The sequence below is a fragment of the Budorcas taxicolor genome, chromosome 25 (genome assembly GCF_023091745.1).
Source record: "Budorcas taxicolor isolate Tak-1 chromosome 25, Takin1.1, whole genome shotgun sequence".
Taxonomy (NCBI): domain Eukaryota; kingdom Metazoa; phylum Chordata; class Mammalia; order Artiodactyla; family Bovidae; genus Budorcas; species Budorcas taxicolor.
This window is the reverse complement of record NC_068934.1, coordinates 34,770,164-34,794,194: the sequence shown is the minus strand read 5'-3', so window position 1 is coordinate 34,794,194 and position 24,031 is coordinate 34,770,164. Positions and strand designations below refer to the sequence as shown.

Below are 24,031 nucleotides of genomic sequence, written 5' to 3'. Positions count from 1 at the left end.
GAGCCCCGCAGGAAAGAGGCTGTGACCACAGTGAAGAGAGGGTCTCTCCCCACTTCCTGCCATCCTTCTCATCCCACCTAGCACCCCCCTCATCCTGTTCATCCATTCACAACTGGCCATGCAAGCGATCATCAGAGGATGGCGCTAGACTTGGGGAGGGGGAGATGGAAGGAAATGAATTATATGGGAAATTATTTGACGGAAGAGGAGAAAGCTTTTATGGTGAGAAGATTCAGGGATGCAGTATTCACCTTAGTGATACAGAGCGCCATGGTGATGAACCACAAACAGGAAAGTGAAACAGAAATAGAAAGGGAAGTCAATGGAAGGCTCCAGGTTCAATTAGTGATTCGATGTGTGCTTATTGAACCCCTGACCAAAGCATATGTACAGATCTCGAAGAATGTTGGAAAGCTGGCAAAGGACATAAATGGTGAAAGGGACGTGTGAGAGGCTGGAGGTAGGCAGAGGACCACTTGCGAGGGACTTTAGGTGACTTAGCGTGACAGCTCATTGTAATCACTGATATCTGTATTCTCAGCTGGAAAGGGAACTTTTGAAATAGGGATTGGTTGCTAAGGAGTTAGAACTCCACTGAAGGTGCACCCCAGGGATGGAGGGAGCACATCCCACATCGAAGCCAACAGTAACAAAACTGACCAGAAGCAAACAAATCCCTGCCTGGTTCTGAGCAGGGGACTAGGATCAGAGGCTCCACCTGCTGACTCAGAGCTGGGCGCCCTCACCGCACTGTGCGCTGTGATCCACTGTGCATGTGAGGCAGGGTCTCCATGCCAGCTCTCTTCCCTACGTTGCTCCCACCCCATCACCCTTCTCGTTGGGTGCAGGGCAATGGGTCAGGCCAGTGTTGTAGATGGTAGAATCCTGGAATATTCCAAGACTTGGATTAGTGTGGTCTTCAGTATAGCTGTCAGACTCTTGTACACGAAGGACTGTATTAGAGAAAAAAGACCATGCTCTTGGGGCATTTATCTTATGCCTCCCTCTGTGTGTGTGTGTGTGTGTGTGTGTGTGTGTGTGTGTGTGTGTGTGTGTGTTGCTTTTCCCTCCTCCATGGCCAGCCTACCCTAGAACAGAGAGCTACCTCGTTTCTCTGGAATATACCCAGGTTATGCTCCGCTCATCTAGACGGATTTCCACCCATGAGGAACACTTAGCTTTAAGAGGCATTCCAACCTATTTTGTTACTCAGTATTCGAATGGTCCAGAAGGATCCAGAAAAGAGAATTTCGTTCCTTCTCAGCATTTTCTGCCACGCTGCCGTATTTCTCTGCTCCCCCTCTCGCGAACACAGAGGACTGCATGTCCCCGTCTCGTGTTAACATGTAGTGCTGCGGGACTCCTGCCATGGTAACTAAGGACTGGTGGACCCACCACCATCCCTCATGCCCTCCCTCACAGGCAAGTGCAGGGGACGCACTCAGTGGCTCGGTGGCTGTTCATTTCCCATCGCTGGTCCGTTGTCTTTTATCTCCTGGGCGAGGAGTCAGATTCGACGCTATCAGTATTCTGGGGAAGGTCGGCTGATTTATGCCGGCGAACCTCGCAGTGACCATCAAATCATCTTAATAGAGAAGAGGGGAGGAAGTCAACCCTGTGCATCAGAAGAAACAGTAGCAGTGCGAGAGAGGATCTGTTCTTCCTGCTGAGGATGAGAGAGAGCTCATTAAACCCAGCCTCTCAGCAATCAGCATTTCTACGGTACCTGTGGCTAAATACAGAAGGTACCAAACTAAAATCCCCTCGCCCTATTTCTGGAATGTTTGTGTATCCTATGTATCCATTCTGGCATGAATCCAGCCCTCTTCTGCTCACTAGGACAGCAGCCCTGTGCTCACCTAGGAACTTGGGTTCAGCTGGGTTTGGTGGCAGAGAGATTGTGTTATTGATTGACCATTGACTTCTCTGAGTCACCGCTTCAATCTTTGATTACTGATCTGCCCACAGCCTTTTCCAGAGTGGCTTCTTGGGGCAGCTAATGTCCAGTTGGATCAAGAGTTGTGTCATGTCTCAGGTGCCTTTAAAGAGTAGACTGAGAGTTTGAACACCTGGGGATGTACTCAGGTGTTTTTGGTCAAATGTTCTGGTTGAGCTTAGATGGAGTCATCTCTAGGTTATCTTTCCTTCTACATGCAAGGATCTTTGCACGGAGAATCCTATCACTTCAGTGCTAAAGGCTTTAATGTCATTTTCTTTTTATCAGCTGTATTTTCCCTTATTTCAGGTATAATCGATGAGTAAAATTGTAAGATATTTAAAGTGTGAATCATGGTGATTAGATACCTGTACACAAGGTGGAGGGCTTCCCATGTGATGCTAGTGGTAAAGAACCCACCAGCTAATACAGGAGACACAGAGATGCAGGTTCAATCCCTGGGTTGAGAAGATCCCCTGGAGAAGGAAATGGCACCCTACTCCAGTATTCTTGCCTGGGAAATCCCATGGACTGGCCTGGTGGGATACAGTGTATGGGGTCACAAAGAGTTGGACATGACTGAAGTGACTTAGCACACACACGCACATACCCTGTGGAAGGATTTCCCATCCTGTATCCAGGATGAACGCATTTAGAGGCCCCCAGGTAATGAGGAAAGATGAGAGGTCAGCCTGCTTCTGGCCAGTCAGCAGGACAGGCTCTGTGCATTGTCCCGAGAGCCTGAACTGGTGATGGAGGTCTTTCCTGGTCCAGCCAGCAGAGGGGAGCTGATGCCCAGCATTTCCCCAGGCAGGTCCCAGCATCAGGGATGCAGGTCTTACTGTCTTAGATCACCCCCAGGGAGAGGAAGCCCTCGGGGCCAGCTGGTTACAGTCTGACTCATCAAGAGAGGTCAGATATCAAAGGTCTGGCCTCCTCCGGTACACAGAACCTCACTCACTAATATCTCAAAGATGCATAGATGAATGCCGGTTAACTTTAGAGATCAAACAGAGCGTGGGCACCTGCATTCATGTTCCTGCAGGAGGGCCTAAGCTTTAGTTTTATAATAAAGCCTGCAGACTTCAGGGCTTCCCTGGTGACTCAGACGATAAAGAATCCACCTGCAATGCAGGAGACCCAGGTTCAACCCCTGGGTTAGGAGGATCCTGGAGGAGGGCACAGTAACCCACTCCAGTATTCTTGCCTGGAAAATCCCATGGTCAGAGGAGCCTGGCAGGCTGCAGTCCATGGGATCGCAAAGAGTCAAACACAGCTGAGTGACAAACACTTCCACTTCTGCTTCTGCAGACTTCAACTAATTAGAGGGTAGTCTGGTAGCCAAAGAAAAAAAGGGTTGTTCTACAGAGAAGTGTTTATTGGCTTAGGGGCTTAGGCTCCAGGGTACCAGCTTCCCCAGCCAAGACACGGCAGGGATGCTTTATCTCTGAATCAGAGATCCAATGTGAGCATCCTGCCCCAACCCCCACTCAACCTATGCCAACTGACTTCCCAGCACAGCGGAGGGGCGCATGTCCCAGGGCTGGGCTGCAGCCAGGACAGTACAGGGTCTGGGCCGGTTCAGCCTCCTCCCCCAAACCATCGGAGGGTAAAGTGAATGTCTCTGGCTGCTTTCTGCCATAACAGTGGCTTGTTTTTTCATTTCTTTTAGAAGTGAAAACCACAACTCTGCCCCCTGGGAAAGGTTGGTATGTTTACTTTCCAGGCAGCTGCTGCCTTGGGCTGGGGGGCACAAGACTCATTGCCTTCTTGCAAGATGCGTTCTCTTCTGCGCTAACCCCAGGAGGCAGCCTGGTGGGGACCGCCTGACCTCGGGCCGGCCCTGTGTCAATTCAGATTAACCATCCCCAAGGACATCGATTCTCCCCGGGTGCCTCCCCTGCAAAGTCTAACTTGTCTTTGCTGGCAGCACTAATGGGGACCTGTCAGTGCCCAGAATAGCTCCACATCTGGGCCCTTCTGTAGCAGGCCCGCCTCTTTCTTTGCACATGATGCTCTAATGCAATGATCTTCCTGGACCTTGGCCTTGCATGCTGGCCTCTGCTTACCCCATTTTCTCTTTTTCTAACTTGGAACTGGAAGGGAAGTGGCAGGAGGAAGGGGTCAGGGGAAGGAAGGGGGTGGTTCTTGGGTGAGTCACTTGGCTACGAATAAACACTCATCTTATTCGGGGGCTTTCATTCCGTCCAGATGTTTCCGATGGATAAATTGACACTCGTCACAGCTCCCCGGGACCCTGACGGTCCTGGTAATTAGGCTCTTCAGGCCTCCAGAACTGGCTAATGAGACTGAGGAAGTAAGGCCTTCCATGTCGAGTGGAGGCACTGCTAGACGGAGCACACAGACCTCCTCTGTGTGGCCGCATCACCGAGCAGCTGGGCTGAGCTGTTCCCCTGGCCAGCACGGATTCTGAGAGGGCCTCGCGCCCGAAGCCTGGGATCCATACCTGCCTGGACAGCAAGTCCAGGTTCCCCTCCTCTCGTGGGGATCTTCCTGTGCTGATCAGTGTGGGCAGGCCTGGGGACCCCACCTTGACTGGTACCCAGGCTGGGCAGGCCCTGAAGCCTCACTCTCTGCTCTCTTCTCTGGACATGTGAGCGGCCCACAAAGCCACAGCTCCGAGTCCATGAAAAGAAAATTGTATTTGGAGACAGAAATCAAGGGACCTTGGGGACATCACTTATGAGTGAGTTTCCACATATTAAAGCAGGAGATAACAGCCTTTTTCTCCTACATGAGGGACTTCAAGGGGCCAGAACCCATTTCCCGGTGCAAACACTCCACCTGGAATCCTAACCAATGTGGCCTTACCTCTGGGTATATCTTTCCTCAACCACGCGACTTTTCAATGACTTGTATTGGAATTGTTAGAAAAGTGGTGGAAAGGTGTTTGAAAGAAGGCAAAGTAGGAGAATGTTTTGCTTTGTTTTCAGTTTGGTTTGTACTTTTCTTTTTCAAGTAGAATTGTAAGAAAAAGAAAAACACAGACACAAAGTAGGTATAGACACATCAGCATGGGTCACTGTTCTGGCCCCTTCCTTCCTTCAGCTAATGTTTGTTAAGTACCTGCTGAGGTACTGGGCACAGATCCTGCCCTTATGGAGCTCTCAGCATGGAGGAGGAGACACATGTGAGGCACATGAAGGGAACTGTAGGATGGGTGTGTATTTTAATAGTGGCATGTGTATGGTGTGGTAGAAGGGAACAAAGCAAGTCAAGGAAGGCTGCCTGGAAGAGGTGGCTGAGGCCAGAACAGAACCTGAAACAAGGAGTAGAAGTGAGTCTAGTGAAGAGTATTTCACGCAGAAGGGGTGATGGTGGGGAGGAAAGAGAATAGGCTGGAAGGCGCACACCCATGCATACGCGTATGTGTGTTGCTGGTGTTGTGTGGAGTGGGAGCAGGGAGAGCCCGAGGCACACGTGTCCTGGAGTGAGGCTAAGGAGTCAGAGCAAGCCTCTGACTGTCCTACGGAGCAGCTGAGAGGTTTCCTAAAGGCCCAAGGAATCGAATGCATTAGTGGTCTGGTCAGCTTGGAGTCACAGAAACATCGGCCTGGGGTTGGCATAAGGAGTCAACCCAGAAAGTCCAGGGTGGGTGGTGGGCAGCTGGTGCGTGGACTCTGAGAGGATGCGGGGAGACCCTGCCTCAGTTTCTCTAGGAACCACCGCTGTTTCCTTCTCCGGGGCAGCTGTGTCCAGAGAGATGCTGGGTGGGGAGCAGGAAGGGATGGGGAGGCAATGTCCTGCTGGACGTGGCAGTGTTCTGGGAGCACCAGCCCCACGGACACACCTGGGAGAGGAGGGCAGCTACAGAACATCACACTCCGAGCGCTCTCCCTGCCCCCTCACCCCCAGCAGGCATTTCCTCTCTTCTCTGGGAGGCGTTCTCTGATACGGGGATCAGGGCCCTCCCCACAGGCTCCCTGTGTGCATCCCAACAGGCAGCGGAGCATCCAGGAGCCCCAGGGGAGCAGGAAGAATCGGAACACAACATGCACCCCAGATACCTGCCACACCGCGGCCGTTGCCAGGTGCCCGGCGTGTTTGCTAGCTCCCAGCCGCCTCCCGCGGGGCGCTGCAGACTCCCTGGCCAGCAGACAAGGCTTCTGACTTTTCTTGCCTGGCCAGGTCCCTGCTGGGCTGTCTGCCTGGTGTGTGCATCCTCTATCCACCTCCCTGGAGACGTGCGGTGCCCGCAGCCCAGAGGAGTGGAGGGCGGCAGGGGCAGAGATCGTCTCCATGCGGGAACTGGCATCGTCCCCCTTCTCCTACCAGGAGCTGGAACAGGAGGCCATGCTGGGATGGGTGGGGAGTGAGTTTCAAAGCTGTGTGAGCCAGTATTCAGGAGAGAAAAGAAGTGAGAGAGAAAGGAAGCTCTGTGTGAATAGATACCTGTGTGTCCAGACGTGTGAGCAAAGTGAGCAGAACACACTTGGAATCACGGGCAGCGTGCCTGGGGGAGGGGCGTGCAGCCACCAACCCTCCCATCACACTTGGAACCTGGCTCCCAGGAACCCAGAACAAACTCCCCGTCTCAGAGGTGGCCTCAGGCAAAGGTAGGGCTCTCCTGCCAAGAATATTGGGGTGTCCCAGAGTGGAAGGGCGTCCTCTCTGGGGGCAGCTTCTCTCCTGAGATTCCAAAGAATGTGTATAGAGTCAGAAGTGATTGAACATAAAAGCTGAGGTTTCTGGAGATGAGCTGTATAGAAACAGGAGTTAGATTTTAGAAGATGCAACCAATTTGTGATCAATGGTCAAGGATAAGCAAATCTGAAATTGAATTACAAGTCATCCGGAGCTTTGGAGGTTCGCAGGGGTGCCCGCTTGTCACGGATATGCGGTGGACTGGGAGAGGGAGGGGGTTAAGCTTTGTGTCACCCAGACATTCACCTCCCTGGTGGGGAGCAGAGGAGTCATCTCTTGTCCTTCTCCTCGGGAGAACTCGCTCTGCCAAGGAGTTCTGGCCTCAGGAGCACTGCGGTTGGGGAGGAAGAAAATTTCCTGTATCCTTCTAGGTTCTTCTGGCTGGCTTAATAATTAAATTGACATGAAACAGAGTAACAGGAAAAAATAAAATACAAATTTAATAATACATATATACATGAACAGAGAAGGAAATGGCAACCCACGCCAGTACTCTCGCCTGGAAAGTCCCATGGATGGAGGAGCCTGGTGGGCTGCCGTCTGTGGGGTTGCACAGAGTCGGACATGACTGAAGCGACTTAGCAGCAGCAGCATATACATGAAAGGGTTTCCCTGGTGGCTCAGTGGTAAAGAATCCACCTGCAGTGCAGGAGACACAGGAGATTCGGGTTTGATCCTTAGATCAAGAAGATCCCTTGGAGGAGAGCATGGCAATCCACTCCAGTATTCTTGCCTAGAGAATCCCCATGGACAGAGGCGCCTGGTGGGCTGCTATCCATAGGGTTGTGAAGAGGCAGACACGACTGAGCAGTTCAGCTCACACGTACATGGAAGAGACAAGGAAAACTCATGCACTCACCAAAAGGTCCCAAACCTTCACCTTAAATACTGTCTTCAGCTAAAGACAGAAGAGGATGCTGGGGACAGGGGGTTAGGACTTCAAAGGGAGAGGAGGCAATTCACATGGAGATGGAAATGCCACTGTGTGGTGGCAGTTATTGGTGGGCAGGCAGAGATGGACACAGAGGGGAAGGATAACAGACAGATTCTGCAGGTTCCTCCCTGTCGCCACAGCCAGTTCACACTGTGGTTACCTGTGGTGACAGCTCCCTTCCTGGAACGGGTCCTCCTTCTACATTCTTTACCCATCCAGGTGTTGTTTTTGTTCAGTCACGCAGTCTTGTCCAATTGTTTGCGACCTCATGGACTGCAGCACACCAGGCTTTTCTGTCCTTCACCATCTCCCAGAGTTTGCTCAAACTCAAGTCCATTGAGTCAATGATGCCATTCAACCATCTCATCCTCTGTTGTGCCCTTCTCCTATTGCCTTCGATCTTTCCCAGCATCAGGGTCTCTTCCAATGAGTCAGCTCTTCACATCAGGTGGCCAAAGTATTGGAGCTTCAGCTTTAGCCTCAGTCTTTCCAATGAATATTCGGGGTTGATTTCCTTTAGGATGGACTGGTTGGATCTCCTTGCAGTCCAAGGGATGCTCAAGAGTCTTCTTCAACATGACAATTTGAAAGTGTCAATTCTTTGGTGCTCAGTCATCTTTGTGGTCCAACTCTCACATCCGTATATGACTAATGGAAAAACCATAGCTTATACCATGCAGACCTTTGTCAGCAAAATGATGTCTCTGCTTTCTAATATCCTGTCTAGGTTCATAGCTTTTCTTCCAAGGAAGATCAAAGCTTCTTCCTCAGTCTTGAGCCTTGGCTGTTCTCAACTTAAAATAATCTGTGTGCCAAAGAGATACTTTGGGGTGGCGAGTCATCACCCTTCACTGAGAAGCAGCACCAGGGACACAGAGGCTGGATGACCTGGTGCATTTCAGACTCACAACTGTTCAGGGGCAGGCTTAGGTTAGAACAAGAGCTTTGTTCCAAAGGCCTAAGGAAGAAATCATATGGGCATTGCTTCCAGGCTAGGAGTTCTAAGACTTGAGAACATGATTCCATATGGCATTAGGGAGCCTGGCTTGATGGTAAACTGTATTAGCCAGAGTTGTCTCCGTGTCCAGCGTCCGAGTCAGGCAAGCAGGTCTAGCTTTGTCCCTTCAGCCTGGTGAGGATGTGGACTTAGAGGGGGCACCGGCTTCAAGTGCCTCTGCTAAGTCCAGTGATAGCATCACTGACTCAGTGGACACGGATTTGAGCAAACTCCAGGGCAACAGTGAAGGACAGGGGGCACTGATGTGCTGCAGTCCAAGGGGTGGCAAAGAGTTGGACCCGACAGCTAGTGAAGAACAGCAACAGCGCAGTCCAGTGCAACAGAGGCTGCCAGAGCAAGCGTGCTGAGAAGACGCCTTGCTCCATCAGGCGCCTAATTCATCCAGGCATCCAAACGCGTGTGCACTGTTCATGAATCCTAACTACATTTGTCATTGGAGTTCATGGTCATGGGGCTCAGGGAGCCGGAAAGCTTAAATGATAGGGAAGTTGCTGGGGAGTGTTGTGACCTCACCGTTACCTTGCCTCCCGAATCTGGCTCCATCTCCACGAGCATCTGTGTGCAGGCCAGGCTGCTGCGTGGCTCTTAGAGAAAGGTGCCATCCATCTCCCCTCGACAGACGCATGCCGTGGCGTGCTTTGCCTTCCCCTGTCCCTGGAAACCCTCCTGTGTGCACAGCCACAGGCCACCTGTCTCTTGGCCTGATCCCACCTCGTGACAGCTGGTTTTGACCTTCTGAGCCTATGGAACTTGAGGGAGGTCTGCTCTTAGCTAGGTCTAGATGGCGGAGAGGCCAAGAGCACTGCCCTGAAATAGAGTGATTGACAGAAGGAATGCCAAGGCTGTGCAGCATCTACAGAGGGTCAATGTGTCCACCACGTGCTTTCCTGCAGGCCAGGTGGGGCGGCTGAAGGGCCACGTGGATGTTTCAGGCGGGCAGTACTCAGAGGGGTTGGACGATGATGTAGACAATATAGGGATGTCGCTTTACCAAAGCTCTGGGTAGGGTGTTCATGAATCCACCGCCTTCTTCTTGAACCTGCCCCCTGAGCCAGGGCCTCAGCGTGTTCTGATGGCAGGGGAGTAGTGGCCACCTGCACACTGAAACCCACATCTCTCAGCCCCTCCCTGCACGGGCAGACTCCCCATCACCTAGCCGTGTCCTCAGGATCAGGCTGTGGAGGGTTCATTCCCCACACAGTCCCAGTGTGTGGATGGGGGGCCCTGGAGGCTCCCGGCTGGAGAGGCGCCTCTGTGAGGCAGGGGCCCAGGCTCACGGCAGGTGTGTTCTCTCTGCAGGCCCGGGTGCTGTCAGCGAAGTGAGCAATGGGACGTCGTCGAGGAGGGCAGGCTGCCTCTGGCTGCTACCTCTCCTGGTCTTGCACCTGCTCCTCAAATTTTGATGTGAGAGCCGCATCCCCGACGGGGAGGAGCCGCCGCACCGCCAACACGTCAGCGATGGCGACCAACACCGACAAGGCGAGCACCCCTGTTCTAAAGCAGACACGATCCCACCAAATTCAGACAACAGAGCCGAAGGGGACACAAATTCGAGGGAGGGGAACAAAGAATGCTCTGGGAAAACGAATTGAACGAGGACACTGGAAATCACCGTGCAGATACCTAGGTACAGCCGAGTTTTCTTTCTTTTTCCAAATGGGAAGAATGCCCGTGGCTCTGGACCCACCGGTAAACTGCATGGTGTGACCTCTGGGCAGGGGCTCAGCTGCTCTGCCCACCACAGTGCCCCCCCCACCAAGGAAAATTCTGGAGTTCGGCCACCCCAAATTCAATCATTCCGTAGAGAAGAACTAACTCAGAGGGAGGCGAGCGGGCCCGTTCCTGGACTGTGTCCCTGTTTTGTGTGTGTGATGAAATGCAGCATCAAAAAGATGAATAAAAAGGAAAAAACAAGACGGCCTGACAGCTACAACAATCCCACAATCAACAGTCACAAAAGATATTCTTAAACGTTCTTTTTTTTTTTTTCCATTTTACTACATGGACATCATGGATAATAAGGGATTCTGATTCATTATTAATTTTATTAATTATATTTTCTGATATGAGTCTAAAACTTAGTGCAAAAACAAGACAAAACTAAAAAAAAAAGTACACAGATGAAAGGGGTGAAGGGAAGTGTGTTTGTTAAAGGTTAGACTTGAATAGTGTACTTCTTACCTAGGTTTACAACTGGTGGACCACACACCAGGCATTGACCCCCTGGTGAGGATTTGGCAAATCCACCAAAAAAAAAAACCACATGCAATTTAACCAACATCTCCACCAGCGCTACAGATTTCTTCTTATTCTGTGCATTTAATGCAGACAATACTATGCTTCTACATGCTGTTTAGAAACGGAAGGGTGACCTGCACTGTATCTTGAGTTTGCTGACAATGCTTCTTTTGATGACATATATTATACAGTATATATATATATATACATATATTTTTTTTTGTTAGAGTTCTAGCCATTTTCTTTCTCAGCAGGGTCCTTTCTCAAACATTACTGCATGCTGTATATGGCGTTAGCTGTGTGTTGCTCTTCTAAAAGATGATAGAGTTTACTGGTAATTGTGTAATCAGCTCCTGCCTTTTTATTTTCTTGGGTTATTCACCTGTCAGAGACATTTCTAAAACGCGAAAAAAGAAAACAAACCACTAACACCAGGCGCAGCATCTTTTCCAGGGGCGGCTCTAGGACGTGAGGGCTGATGCGGGAGGCCCGGCTTCTCCAGCAAGAGCCCTGGGTGTGGACAGACAGCAAGCAGCCGAACCAACTCCGCAGTCAGTAACCACTCGCTTTAGCCCGTCATGGGAATCTAGGATGCCTTTGTGACCGCTGGAGAATCTAATCCTCTTGGTTTACTTTATTTAATTTCCCACCTTTGTGTGTGTGTGTATGAAAGAGAAGAAAAGGCAGTTTTTAGGTAAACTTTTCTTCGTCCCCCAAAGTCTGGGAACCGGAGGGGCCTCGGGGAGGGGTCCTGATGTGGTGAGGGAAGGTGGGATTGGGGGCTGGGAGGGAAGGGTTGTCTCTGACTTGACATTAAAAAGTGTTCCATGTCCCTCTTCACCTGGTGTGGTACCTCATTGTCAAGCAGTGGGTGTGGGGGAGCAGAGCCTGCCTGGCTCAGGCGTGAAGGAGGGGTCGGGCTCCTGACTCAGGCTCTCTGGCCCCCTCGGGGGTGGAGTGGGGCTCCCCGTGGTGTGGGCTCTGACTGCAGGCAGAGGTTCTGGAAAACACTCCTCCATTACAAGCAGGGGAGGTGAGGCTCTGTTGACCACACCTCCAGTGTCTTCAGGAGGACCTGCTGTGTCCGCAGCTCCCCTGGTAACCCAGATGGCAGGTCCAGGGACAGCTTTCACACGTGATTACTTGCGGGTGCAGAGTGCAGCCATCGCCCCCCAAACCTCTGAGACGTTGTGCGTGAGTATTGACAAATCCCAAGCCTCATCAGCCAGCGTGTCGGGAACTTTCCACCCAAGCCTGCATCCCAAACCTTGCCTCTAGTGACAAATTAAGAGAAAAGGTAGGTGTTAATGCAGAATAGTTTTCAAATAAGTCTAACCTGTTCTGATTCTGGAAATTCAGTAAACAGCTGAAGAGTCACTGAAAGGCAGAAATGAGGTCGGAGCTGAACCATGCAGGGATTACCATGCTGTGTCTTTGGGGGCCAGTCCCACCCGAGAGGAGGAAGTGTCGGAAAGCAGTCATTTCATTTCCAGCGGCTCCTGGCAGCTTTGAGAAAAGCTTGTTGACTTCACGTTTCTTTAAAAAAAAAAATTCTTTTTTTTTTTTTTCATATTCTTTCCCACTGGTTTATCACAGGATCTTCAACACAGTCCCACATGCTCTACAGTAGGACCTTGTTGTTTTTCTGTTCTAAATGTAACGTTTTTGCATCTCTTAACTCCAAACTCAGTCCGCGCTTCTCCCACCCATCCCGCGTCGTGTTTCTTTGTGCCCTTTCTGACCTTCCACCTCCACCAGCAGGTGTCAGATACTCCAGCTTCTTCCTGGCAGCGTGGCCTGAAAAAGTCTGACCAAGCCTCGCAGATCTGGGCTGCCCTGCAGTCATTCTACTCCATGTCTCGAAACCGCTAAAGGCAAGGGGCTTGTCTCCTTACAGTGAGAGTGGGTGAGATGTACTAGCTTCCGGGTGACCAGAGCTTCTGTAGACACGGAGTACCAGAGGAATTCCATGCAGATTGTGCATCACAGGAATAGAGCAGGAAAAAGGCAGATAATTTCCATACTTCTCAACTTGAGCCCAGAACCGCTCTGAATAAAACGTACCAGGGCACTTTGCAGACAGTCTTCTCAGACCTTGCCAGGATGAGGGCACAGCATGACAGGTAACCTCCACGTGATTCAGAGCTTTCTCGTTCAGATTTACTAAGCATGATTTACTTCACCCATCACCATCCTCCCAGGAAGGATTCTATCTGTCATGACCAGCTCTGTAAAGTGACACCGATGAGGAAGCTTTCATTTACCTAGTCGCCATTTCCATAGCCCTTTCTCTCTCGAGGCTCTTTAGAGGTGTGGTCATTCCCAAGCGTGTATCTGGTAGAGCCAGCTTGGCCGTGACCAGTGGGCTCGGCAGCTGGGAGAGCTCCCTGCCCTGCCTCCAGGGGTCTCTTCTCTTCTGTTTAGTGTAACACACAAGCCGTGAGCTGCTGAATTTCAGTCTTTTTTAAGGGGTGCCTATGAGGCAGGGCCTCCAGCCAGGCTCAGAGTTCAGTCCAGGAGGATGTGGTTTTGATAGGAGCTCATGGGGTGATTCCCTGGCTTCTCTTCTCAGGAAAGAAACTTGGAAAGACAGTGCTAACTAGAGCAAGTAGAGAAGAATACTGAACAGCTTGTGTGGGTGTTTTTCACGGTGCAGGTGCCGATGGATGACCGTCACTGCCTGCCTGGATTTCAGACATACAGGACCCCTTTGGAACTCAAGTTGTGGTCATGCTTCAGGATTCAGGCACCACCTCTAACCTTAGGTTGTCCTTTGGGGAAACCATGATTGCGATTTTGCAGATTTTATCCTATATTAGTGTGTGTGTGTCGGGGGAGCTGCTAATAGTGGGGTTCAAACCCTTATCACTCTAACCACATGCTCGCAGAGAAACCCATTCATCTTCTTTCAACAGAATATCTGCTCCTTTCCAACCTCACAAGTGCAAGCTGCTCTTGAGTTCTTGCCGTGAACTCTCTCCCCATCAATGCTTCTCCACAATTGGTTTAGATGTCTAACGTGTTATAGAACTGGTCCAAGGATGTCTGTCTGACAAATGGGATGTGCTGAGCTGGAGCTGTCTTTGCCATCGATGAACCACAAATGTTTGCTTCTGTTGCTATGGATGGTGATAATGATGGTGATGATGAAACACAGTTATTGTTCTTCAGGCTGGAAAGAAGTTCACAAGTGAATGGACCCTGGAATCTGATGGAGGTCCAGGACGCTTCACTGGACTGACCCTGTGTTAACCTTGTACCTCTGGACCCTGAGTTCAGAAGGGAAAACAGTCTCACTAATTAATCCCAAGAAGGTCCCTCTACTGTGTGGGTTTGTTTAGTAAAAGTGTAGCATCTGGGAACAGCAAATCGCCCCCAGTTTTGGTTTTTTTTATTCTTATGAGGATAAACATTGGAGGAACTTTTCATTAGAGCAGAGAAGTCTCTGCAGGTGGATAGAAGTGGCTGAGGGGTGAGGTCTGCCCCATGAGCCTGCCGGCTGCCCTATACTGCTCACTGAGTGCATATGCACACGACGGTCACCAAACAGCTGAGACTTGAGAGTGTCTGTATCTGTGTGAGGCACTAATACTACCTCCCTCAAGCATTTTTTGTTTATTTTTTTTAATATTTATTTGGTTCCGCTGGATCTTGGTTGCAGCAAGCACTCTGCTTTTACTGTAGCATATGGAATCTAGTTCCCTGACCAGGGATGGGACCCAGGCGCCCTGCACTGGGAGCAGAGTCTTAGCCACTGGACCACCAGGGAAGTCCCTTAACGTTTATTTTAAACCAAACCCCAGAACTAATTTGGTTGCAAGCTTACTCCTTGCGCTTTGAGGACATGGAAGCATCTCCTTTGTCATTCCCATTGTGGCTGAGTCAGGCTGTCCAAGAGCATCGGTGCTCACCCCTCTCGGCTCTTACTTCCGGCCATATTTCCAGGAGTGCCCAGCTCTGTCTTCCTCCAAGACAATATGTGCAAATCAGTAGCTCTGTGATATATGAGTGACAGAGTTCTGAGATCTGTGCTCCTTCATGCTTACGCGCCTCCCACAACTCCCATCTTCTCACATCAGGTCCATACCATGGGAGGAGAGCAACCAGGCTTTCTGCGAAAAAGACTACCCCTAATTCCTGAACTCTCCATAAAGGTCATTTCTTAGAGTGTGTATCTGATGCACTAGGGGCATGAACCTTTATGTAGGAAGCATGGTTTGGCTTTAGTTGTTTGCATGTTGATTTTACCTCCATGCAAGCCTGCAAATCACCTAGATACTTGCTTCTGGCATATTACATGAGTGTGTGAGTAGATTTCCACTCTTTAGGACTCATTAACATTATTTGAAAATGAAGTATTCCTCTGTCATAATATCTATTTGATTAGAACTTCCTAGAAATGTAAGTTGTCTATCAGTTCAGTTCAGTTCAGTTGCTCAGTCGTGTCTGACTCTTTGTGATCCCATGAATCGCAGCATGCCAGGCCTCCCTGTCCATCACCAACTCCCGGAGTTCACTCAGACTAACGTCCATCGAGTCAGTGATGCCATGCAACCATCTCATCCGCTGTTGTCCCCTTCTCTTCCTTCCCCCAATCCCTCCCAGCATCAGAGGCTTTTCCAATGAGTCTATAGCTGTACACTTATCTGGCTTCTAATGAATCTGATTTTTGGAATTTCTGAATATCAGCATAGTAATTTGGGAAGGAACTGAATTGTTAATCAGTAGAACTAGGTTTTAGCTCAGATTCTAGCTAGGCTAGAATCTTTTAGTTAGGCTTCTATTCTCTTCCTTATGTATGAGGTGTCATGATGGAAGATTGCTATATTTTTTCTCTCTTTAAAATGAAATAATCAAGTATTTTTGGATTTTAATAAGATTTTTACAAGAAACATTTTTGGAAGGTTGCTTTTTTATATACATAAATGACAACTGAAGGTGTGACTCTGGGCAATTTTATAGCCAGTGCACTGTCTTTGTTCCCAGAATGGCTCATAGGAAGGGAAAACACATCAGAGCTGCCAGTTTTGCAGACGTTTGAAGTGGTTCCTCAAGGAGAATTTGAGGGATGGACATCATAGCAGTTGGAAGGGGATGTTTTCTAATAAAAGACAGTGGCTTTTTCTGGGACGAGCAATGATGTTAGCCCCAAGCTATTGTTCAGTTTTGTTTTCTATATGACACACGGAAAACAAGGGGGAAATAAACTGCCATATATCTTAAAGTTTGCAGAAGGAAACTATATTGGAACTAGACAAAACTCTCAGAGTTCCCACTGTGTGTGTGTGTGTGTGTGTGTGTGTGTGTGTGTGTGTGTGCATGCCTAAGTATCTGTGCACGTGTGTGGTGTTTACTGTAATTACTTAATTCTTCAAAACAGATGACATCTGTTATTCCCAAGATTCATCTTTAAAATAGCAGGAAATAATAATGAAGGTCTCCAGATAAGGTTTTTAATGATCACATCACATCCTCCTGAACAAGTATTCTCCTCAGGAGGAACATTGCTGCAGATCTCATTTGAAATATTTGTGTGTCATGGGCTCAATTCTTCGCTCCCCGTGCTCCCTACACCTTTCTTCTGACACCTTAGACCTTCTGTTTCACTTTCAAAACTGTGAAGAGCAGGACCGAGCTTCTTTCGGTTGCGGAGTTGGAGGGAGGACCAGGTGACGTCAGACCTCTCGTGCTCATCAAGGGCGGGAGACCACAGGCTCACGTGTGGACGAGGGGTCCTGCGTTCCCTGGGGAGGATGGAGGAGACAACGAAGGAGAGTGGAATCAGTGATCCAGCCTATCACCAGTCCCACCTATTGCCACGTCATTCCCTTCACCCACACCCACAGTTCTCATCTGTACTGGACCCCTCGGAAAGGGAGGCGGGCAGGAACTGAAACGTACAGCAATAGACATCACCTGTTAAATACAGAATCTTTTCCCTAAATGCCCATATTATAGTTTAAAACGTGAGAATGATGGAAATGAAAAGATGAAATAGAGAAGAAATCCAAAAGGCTAAACTTATCCTTTCTGTACACGAGAAGAAGTCTGCCTGTACAGATGGCAGGTGTGTTCTGTGCTGCTGACGGAAATCCTGGGGAGCAGAGGTGAGGCCCTGCCTCCTGGCTCCCCCAGGATGGTGAGCTCGGCTCCTCCACAGGCTCTTGAAGACATACAATCAGGGTTTGCATATTTAAAGTGGCATGTGGATTGCTTGTCAAGTTCCCCTCACTTTTTTGAGGAATGGCTAGAGGTGGAATAAATAGAATAGGACACAGGCAGTGTGGGATGCACAGCGGGTCATCGCACCTTCCAGGGCCTTGATTTTCCAAGCGGGAAAATGAGCATTGGCCGAGCTGCTGTCAGGAGTCATCCCGAGGTCTGAAATCCTCAGCCTCCTTCTGTGTCCTCACATAGCTCACATCTGTTTCCAGAATTAAGACAAGGCCACGTTTGAAGCCAAGACAGCACCTTTGGACCGCCGTCGGGCAGCCGTCAGCCTCATGGTGCTGTATAGGAAACACCCCTTCCCCACTCACCGGGGAAGGACCTCCTTCTGTTGGGATGACATGAGATGGGAAGAAAGCCTGCCATTCTCATGCCTTTGGTTGTGAGGCTACTTTCTGAAAGTCAGAAGAGAAAACACAGAGGTGCTCTCAAGAGAAGAAACCCCCAAAATGTACGAATGCTCAAAATGCTCTAGAGAGTTTTGGATGCTGTGTGAGCTATTTCAAACGTGCCAATGAACTCCTTGTTTAAAAAAAAAAAAAAAAAAACCTACTGTGGGACTTCCTGGTGGTCCAGGGGTTAAGACTTCCCCTTCCAATGCAGGACATGTGGGTTCCATCCCTGGTCGGGGAGCCAGGATCCCACTTGCCTTTTGGCCAAAAAACCAAAACAGAAGCAGTACTGTAACAAATTCAACGGAGACTTTAAAAACGGCCCACATCAAGGAAACCTTTAAAAAAGAAAACCTGCTAAGAAATTTCACCCTGGATTTACTTCTAAGTTGCTTAAATTTCTCAAATAAACTTGAGAAGAGTTGTGTTCAACGTGCTTTGACATGTAATGAAGTAAACAATTAAAAGACAAAGCAAAAAGCTGAGCCCCTTCTGGAATCACCCAGGGAGCTGTCCATAGGTTAGAGCCGATTCTTTAGGAATGGGGACTCAAAGGCATCAGGCTCTCACTTCCAGACTTTCTGCCTCTCCTCAGTGTAGGTCTGACCGCTGTAGGAAAAGGCAAACATGCTTGTGCTGTGTTTTGTAACAGGGAGTGATTTTGTGATTTTGGCTCTTCCGTTACACCTAACAGCTCATAGCCCACAGTGAGCCAAGGAAATTAAATCGACACTGTTTTGTTGTGGTGGTGGTTTTCTGTTAGGCCTAAGGTAGTCAGAACATTTTACTCAAAAAGAGCTTGCTTAATTCACCAAACACTCGAGTGTTAGGGTTCCAAAATGTCAGGATAGTTCATCCCTCTCGTTGGAATTTCTTCCCCATGTTCTGGATAGGGGATGCCTGCCTCCAAGGGTAAAACATCATCTACTAAGCATGCGATTGAGCCAATGTAAGCACAGCACGTGTGTGAGAGGGTCAGGCAAACCATTTGCCCAGCGCTGGCTCTGAACAAGGAAATCAATATTCCGTAGTGTAATTCACTAGTCAGAAGTAATCACCCTCGATTACAGTGGCACAAGGGCAGTAAATTCATTACAACCTGTTTGCTGCCACTTCTCTCACGAATCTCAATACCACTGTTTTACAAATACTTCAGACACCCTGGCCTCCTGATCATTTTTGCATTAATATATGTCTTTTTTCACAGCCACATATAGAATCATTTTTCCAAAACGTTGGCACACTCAGAGCATCTATATTAATGCCTCATCATTCCTTGTCTTCAAAAGTATAAAAGAATAATCAATCAGGCAGAGTCCAAGGCATAGGATGATCTGAACGCCAGGACACTGGGGATCAGACTGGAATTTGTGAATAGAAGCTCGGATTGTTTCCATTAACAGATACTGCAGTGTTGAGGCACATCCTTGAACCTTAGATGAAAAAGTCTTTCCAACTAAATAACCCAGCCCCCTGGATCACCCGCAACTCTTTTAGTAGCATTTTTCTCTGTATTTCCCTGTATCGCCTGTTCTTTCTCCCATTTGCTTCTTCCGATGCAGCCCACCTTTGCAGTAAAAACCTAAGACCTAAGCTATCTGAGGAGGATCAGTTTCAAAAATCAGAAAGTGCTCTGTGTTGTCCTAAGACCCCTTTGTTTACACTAGGGGTTCAAAGTATCACTTTGAAGAAAGAAATGTGATCAGTCTGGGCAAGCCCCCGGGAGGATGCATTAGGTGTTCAGTGCCCTGATGTACGCACACATCAGCCTAGACCATTGTCAAGGGCTTGGCTGGCCTCTGAGGCTTTCTGTGTGGTAAGTTGCACTAGTGGATCCCAGGTACTAGGTTAACAGGAAAGTTGTCTACACTCAGGCACTTTTATTCAGCCTCAGCCACCTAAAGAATGACCCAGATTAGCCACACGAACAGAGCAAAGAACTCCAAGTTCCATCATTTCAAAAGTTCCTTGAGGAATGATGTCAGCAACATGGTGGGTAAGACATATTTGTCTTATCTCTCCGTCTTCAGGACAACAGCTCAGCATCTATCCAAGGAAGAATGTTCCTGCATGAAGTTATATGCCTAGGGGCTTGGAGGAGATTTGCCCACGCATGCATTGCGTGTTAGGCACATAGATCTCAGTCCTGGCTGTGGGCCATGCGGTGGTCTGTGAATTGGGCCCGGTCCCTTTCAGCCGTGTTCCAGAGGAAACTTGAGCTTTAGGATCACCCATGGGAAAGCCAAAGGGAGGCGTCACACAGCTAGACTTTGCAGAATCAAGGGAAGGCATATAACCTGAGGAATTCTGCCCCATGAGAGAGCAAAGAGCATGGGGCAGTCATCTCTGCAGAAGGTCTTAGCCTCAGTATGCATAGCAGGGCCAGGCATTTCTCTCCCAGAGTCACTCCGTAAAGACAGGAGGAAGTGACTGCCGCTTTAAATATGAAGTTAGCAATGCAAAGCTTCAAGGGATGTGAAAAATCGACACACATGACCCCCCTAAATGATCATGATAATGCTCCAGTGACCCACCCCCAAGACATGGGATCTGCAATCTTCCCAATAATTCAAATAACTGTTTTAAGGAAGCTGCTCACATTGGTTTTGGCAACAATTTTTTGGATATGACAGCAAAAACACAAGCAAGAAAAGCAAATGTAAATAAGTGAGATGATGTTCCAAAGCTAAAAGTCTGCAAAAAAAATTGGTCAGCACTATATATAAAATAGATAGCCAAAAAGGACCTAGTGTATAGCACAGGAAATTATATTCAATATTTTATAATAATCTAGAAGGGAAATCTGAAAAAGAATATATATATGTATAAATATTTATTTTTCATATACACACATATAACTGGATCATACTTGAAACTCACATGACGTTTAATCAACTATACTTCAATAGAAGAAAGAAATAACAAAATGAAAATGTAGCTTACAGAATAGGAGAAAAAATTACGAACCATGTATCTGATAAGGCTTTAAAATATATTAGCAATATATACAACTCAATCGCAGACAAAAATCACCTGATTTTTTAAAATGAGAAGAGGAACCAAATAGACATTTCTGCAAAGGAGACATACAAATGGCCAACATGTACATGCAAATATGCTCAATATAATTAATCATCTGGGAAATGCAAATGAAACCCACACTGAGAATCACCTCACACATGTTCGGATGGGTATTATCAAAAGATAAGAGAACAAGTATGGGCGAGGATGTGGGGAGAGGAAACCCTTGTGATCTGTTGGGAGGAATATAAACTGGTGCAGTCACATTGAAATAACAATGTGAGGTTCCTCAAAAAATTGGAAATGTAACTACCATCAGTTCAGTTCAGTTCAGTTCAGTCTCTCAGTCATGTCCGACTCTGCGACCCCATGAATCGCAAAGGCCTCCCTGTCCATCACCAACTCCTGGAGTTCACTCAGACTCACGTCCATCGAGTCAGTGATGCCATCCAGCCACCTCATCCTCTGTCGCCCCCTTCCCCTCCTGCCCCCAATCCCTCCCAGCACCAGAGTCTTTTCCAATGAGTCAGCTCTTCACATGAGGTGGCCAAAGTACTGGAGTTTCAGCTTCAGCATCATTCCTTCCAAAGAACACCCAGGGTTGATCTCCTGGTTGGATGGAGAGTGGACTGGGTGGATCTCCTACAGTCCTGCAATAGTTCTTGTTGGCATGCATCCAGAGCAACGAAATCAGGGTGTTGAAGACATGTCTGCACCACTGTGGTCATCACAGTGTTACTCACAATAGCCAAGACATGGAAACAACCGCAGTGTTCCTCTATGGCCGAATGGATAAAAAATGCTGTGATAATGCATATGGTATATATATCATAGATGTGCTGTGCTTAATCACTCAGTCATGTCCGACTCTCTGCGACCCCATGGATGGACTGTAGCCCACCAGGCCCCTCTGTCCATAGGATTCTCCAGGCAAGAATACTGAAGTGGGCTGCCATGCCCTCCAGAGGATCTTCCCAACCCAGGCATCAAACCCAGGTCTCCTGCATTGCAGGAGGATTCTTTACTGTCTGAGCCATCAGAGAAGTCCATATCATATATATGCAATGTATAATATATAGTGTGTTTGTATAAATATGTATATATATATATATATTTATATACAATTCACCACTTGAAATAAGAAAATCCAGTCATCTGTGACACCATGATTGGACCTTGAGGGCATTGTGCTAAGCCAAGGGACTTCCCTGGTGTTCCAATGGTTAAGACTCTGAGGTCCCAGTGCAGGGACCCAGGTTCAGTCCCTGGTCAGGGAACTAGATCCCACATGCCGTAACTAACTGTTTGCATGCCACAACTAAAGATCCTGCCGAAGACCCAGCACCGTCAAATTAAGTAAACAAATAGATATGAAAAAATATGTTAAGTGAAATAAGTCAGCAGAGAAAGACAAATACTGTACAATAGCACCTAAATGTGGAATCTAACGAAGCTTAAACAAACGGAGAGCAAAACGGTGGTTTCCAGGTGCCAGTGGGCAAGATAAAGGGGATGGCGTTCAAAGGTACAGGCTCCCAGTGTCGGGGAGGATGGATACATGAATATGTATAGCTGAGTCCCTTAGCTGTTCACTTGAAACTATCACGACACTGTTAACCAGTTATATCCCAATACAGAATAAGAAGTATTTTTTTTTTTAAGTACAAACTCTCCGAGATAATATAATGAGCAAGTTTGGGGAATTTAATGCAGCGTGGTGACTGTAAGTAACAATACTATTTTTTATACTTGATTCTTCATCAGAGTCTTATACTTGAAAGTTGGAAATTGTGTGACATGATGGAGGTGCTAACTAACCTCACTGTGGTCCTCATTTGGTAATAGATAAGTGTAACCCATTATCAGTGTAATCCTTAAATTTACACATTGTTATTTGTCATTTATAGCTCAATAAAGCTGGGGACTGGCATTTCCCTGGTGGTCCAGTGGTTAAGATTTCACCTTCCAGTGCAGGGCGTGAAGGTTTAATCCGTGGTCGGGGAGCTAAGGTCCCCGACATATGCCCTGTGGCTGGAAAAACCAAAACAGAAACAGAAGCAATATTGTAACAAATTCAATAAAGACTTTTAAAAATGGTCCACATTTTTTAAAAAGACTGTCTTTGCCTTAGAGCAGAAATCAGCAAACAAACAAACAAATTAAAAAAAAAAAGAAAAAACAGCTGGGCGTGTTCCTTAAGGGAACGAGAAGATCATATTAAACTCCAGATGGCCAGTCACTCTGCGCTTCCTGGTGTGAGAGACAACCAGCACAGTCTCAGTGAAAGTTTCCACTTCAACCCTTACATCACGAGAACTTACAAATCCCTTTCAGAACTTTAGGTCTCTGCAGAGAGTTGAAAGAGAAATTCAGTAGACGTTTGTTTTTCTTACTGAATCTAAGTTTATATAACGACTTCTTTCAGTCCCATAGTTTTCCTTACGTTACTGAATCATGTTATCTTCTTTCTGGTGCACATGTTCCTGAAAGTAAACAAGACCTCTCTGGAAATCAATGCACTGCCTCAGTGAAAAGCAGTTACACTGGAACTGGATAAGAAACCCATGTATACACTGCCTCATTGTTTATGCGGGACCTAATATGTTCCTGACACTGTGCTAGGTGTTGGGGAGGGAGTGAAGTGCAGCCGAAGCCATTCCTGCTCCGGAGATGTTTCCAGTCTGGTGGGTGAGAGAGTCAGAAATAACATTATTATACACACACACACACACACACACACACACACACACACAACACCCAGCATTTCACAACCCACGGTAGTTTTCAATTCATTTTGTAGATTCAGACAACCCACCCTTGAGGCACTTCTCTGACTCTGATTTTCAGATCCCTGTGTTCAGGCATAAGGAGGCACAAGGTCACTAGAGGTGAAGCCAGGACAGTAACCCAGGGGCCTGATGCTGGAACCTGCACCTTCCGTCTCTGAGCTGTCTGGGCTTCCACGAATACCACTTGAATTCAGTGCTGAGCTTCACGTTGAACTCTGCGAAGATGTGTCTTGCACTGAGTGGCATGTCATAGTTTAGCTGGCATCTTTTCCTTTCTTGTGGTACACAAACTGACAAATGAGCGGATGGGCACAGGAGGACCATCATCTCTGCTCTAGTCCTTGTCCCCAGGAGAGCAGCACACACACGCAGCGCGTTGAGTACTGAGATCTATACAGCTATTTGTATTACCATCATTTGGACTTCCCAGGTGGCATCAGTGGTAAAGAACCTGCCTGCCGATGCAGGAGACGTGAGAGACACAGGTTTGATCCCTGGGTCCGGAAGATCCCCTGGAGGAGGGCGTGGCAACTCACTCCAGTATTCTTGCTTGGAGAATCCCATGGACAGACGGAGCCGGGTTGTGTACAGACCATGGAGTTGCAAAAATTTGGATACAATTTGGCATGCAAGCACTTACATAATTAATTATACATTAATTTATTTAACAAAAAAGAACTTAAGGGCAAGTTATATTAGAGTACCCCTCTTGGTTTAACATTTCTTGATGACTATTAAGAATTTTTATACTCAAATATTTCTTCCAAAATGCTATCGTGAGATTTTTTTAAGGCATTAAACTGGTGCCAT

At 47.9% G+C, this 24,031-nt stretch overlaps 1 protein-coding gene across 1 annotated transcript in view; it reads left to right on the top strand.

Moving 5' to 3' along the window:
* The window catches only part of NTM (neurotrimin), a 409,793-nt gene extending 399,837 nt beyond the window's left edge, over window positions 1-9,956 (top strand). Inside the window, exons 8-9 of the mRNA XM_052661943.1 lie at window positions 3,609-3,641; window positions 9,853-9,956. Coding sequence (XP_052517903.1) covers window positions 3,609-3,641; window positions 9,853-9,956 — 137 coding nt within the window. The remainder of the gene's footprint in view (window positions 1-3,608; window positions 3,642-9,852) is intronic.
* The last annotated feature ends 14,075 nt before the right edge of the window (window positions 9,957-24,031 follow it).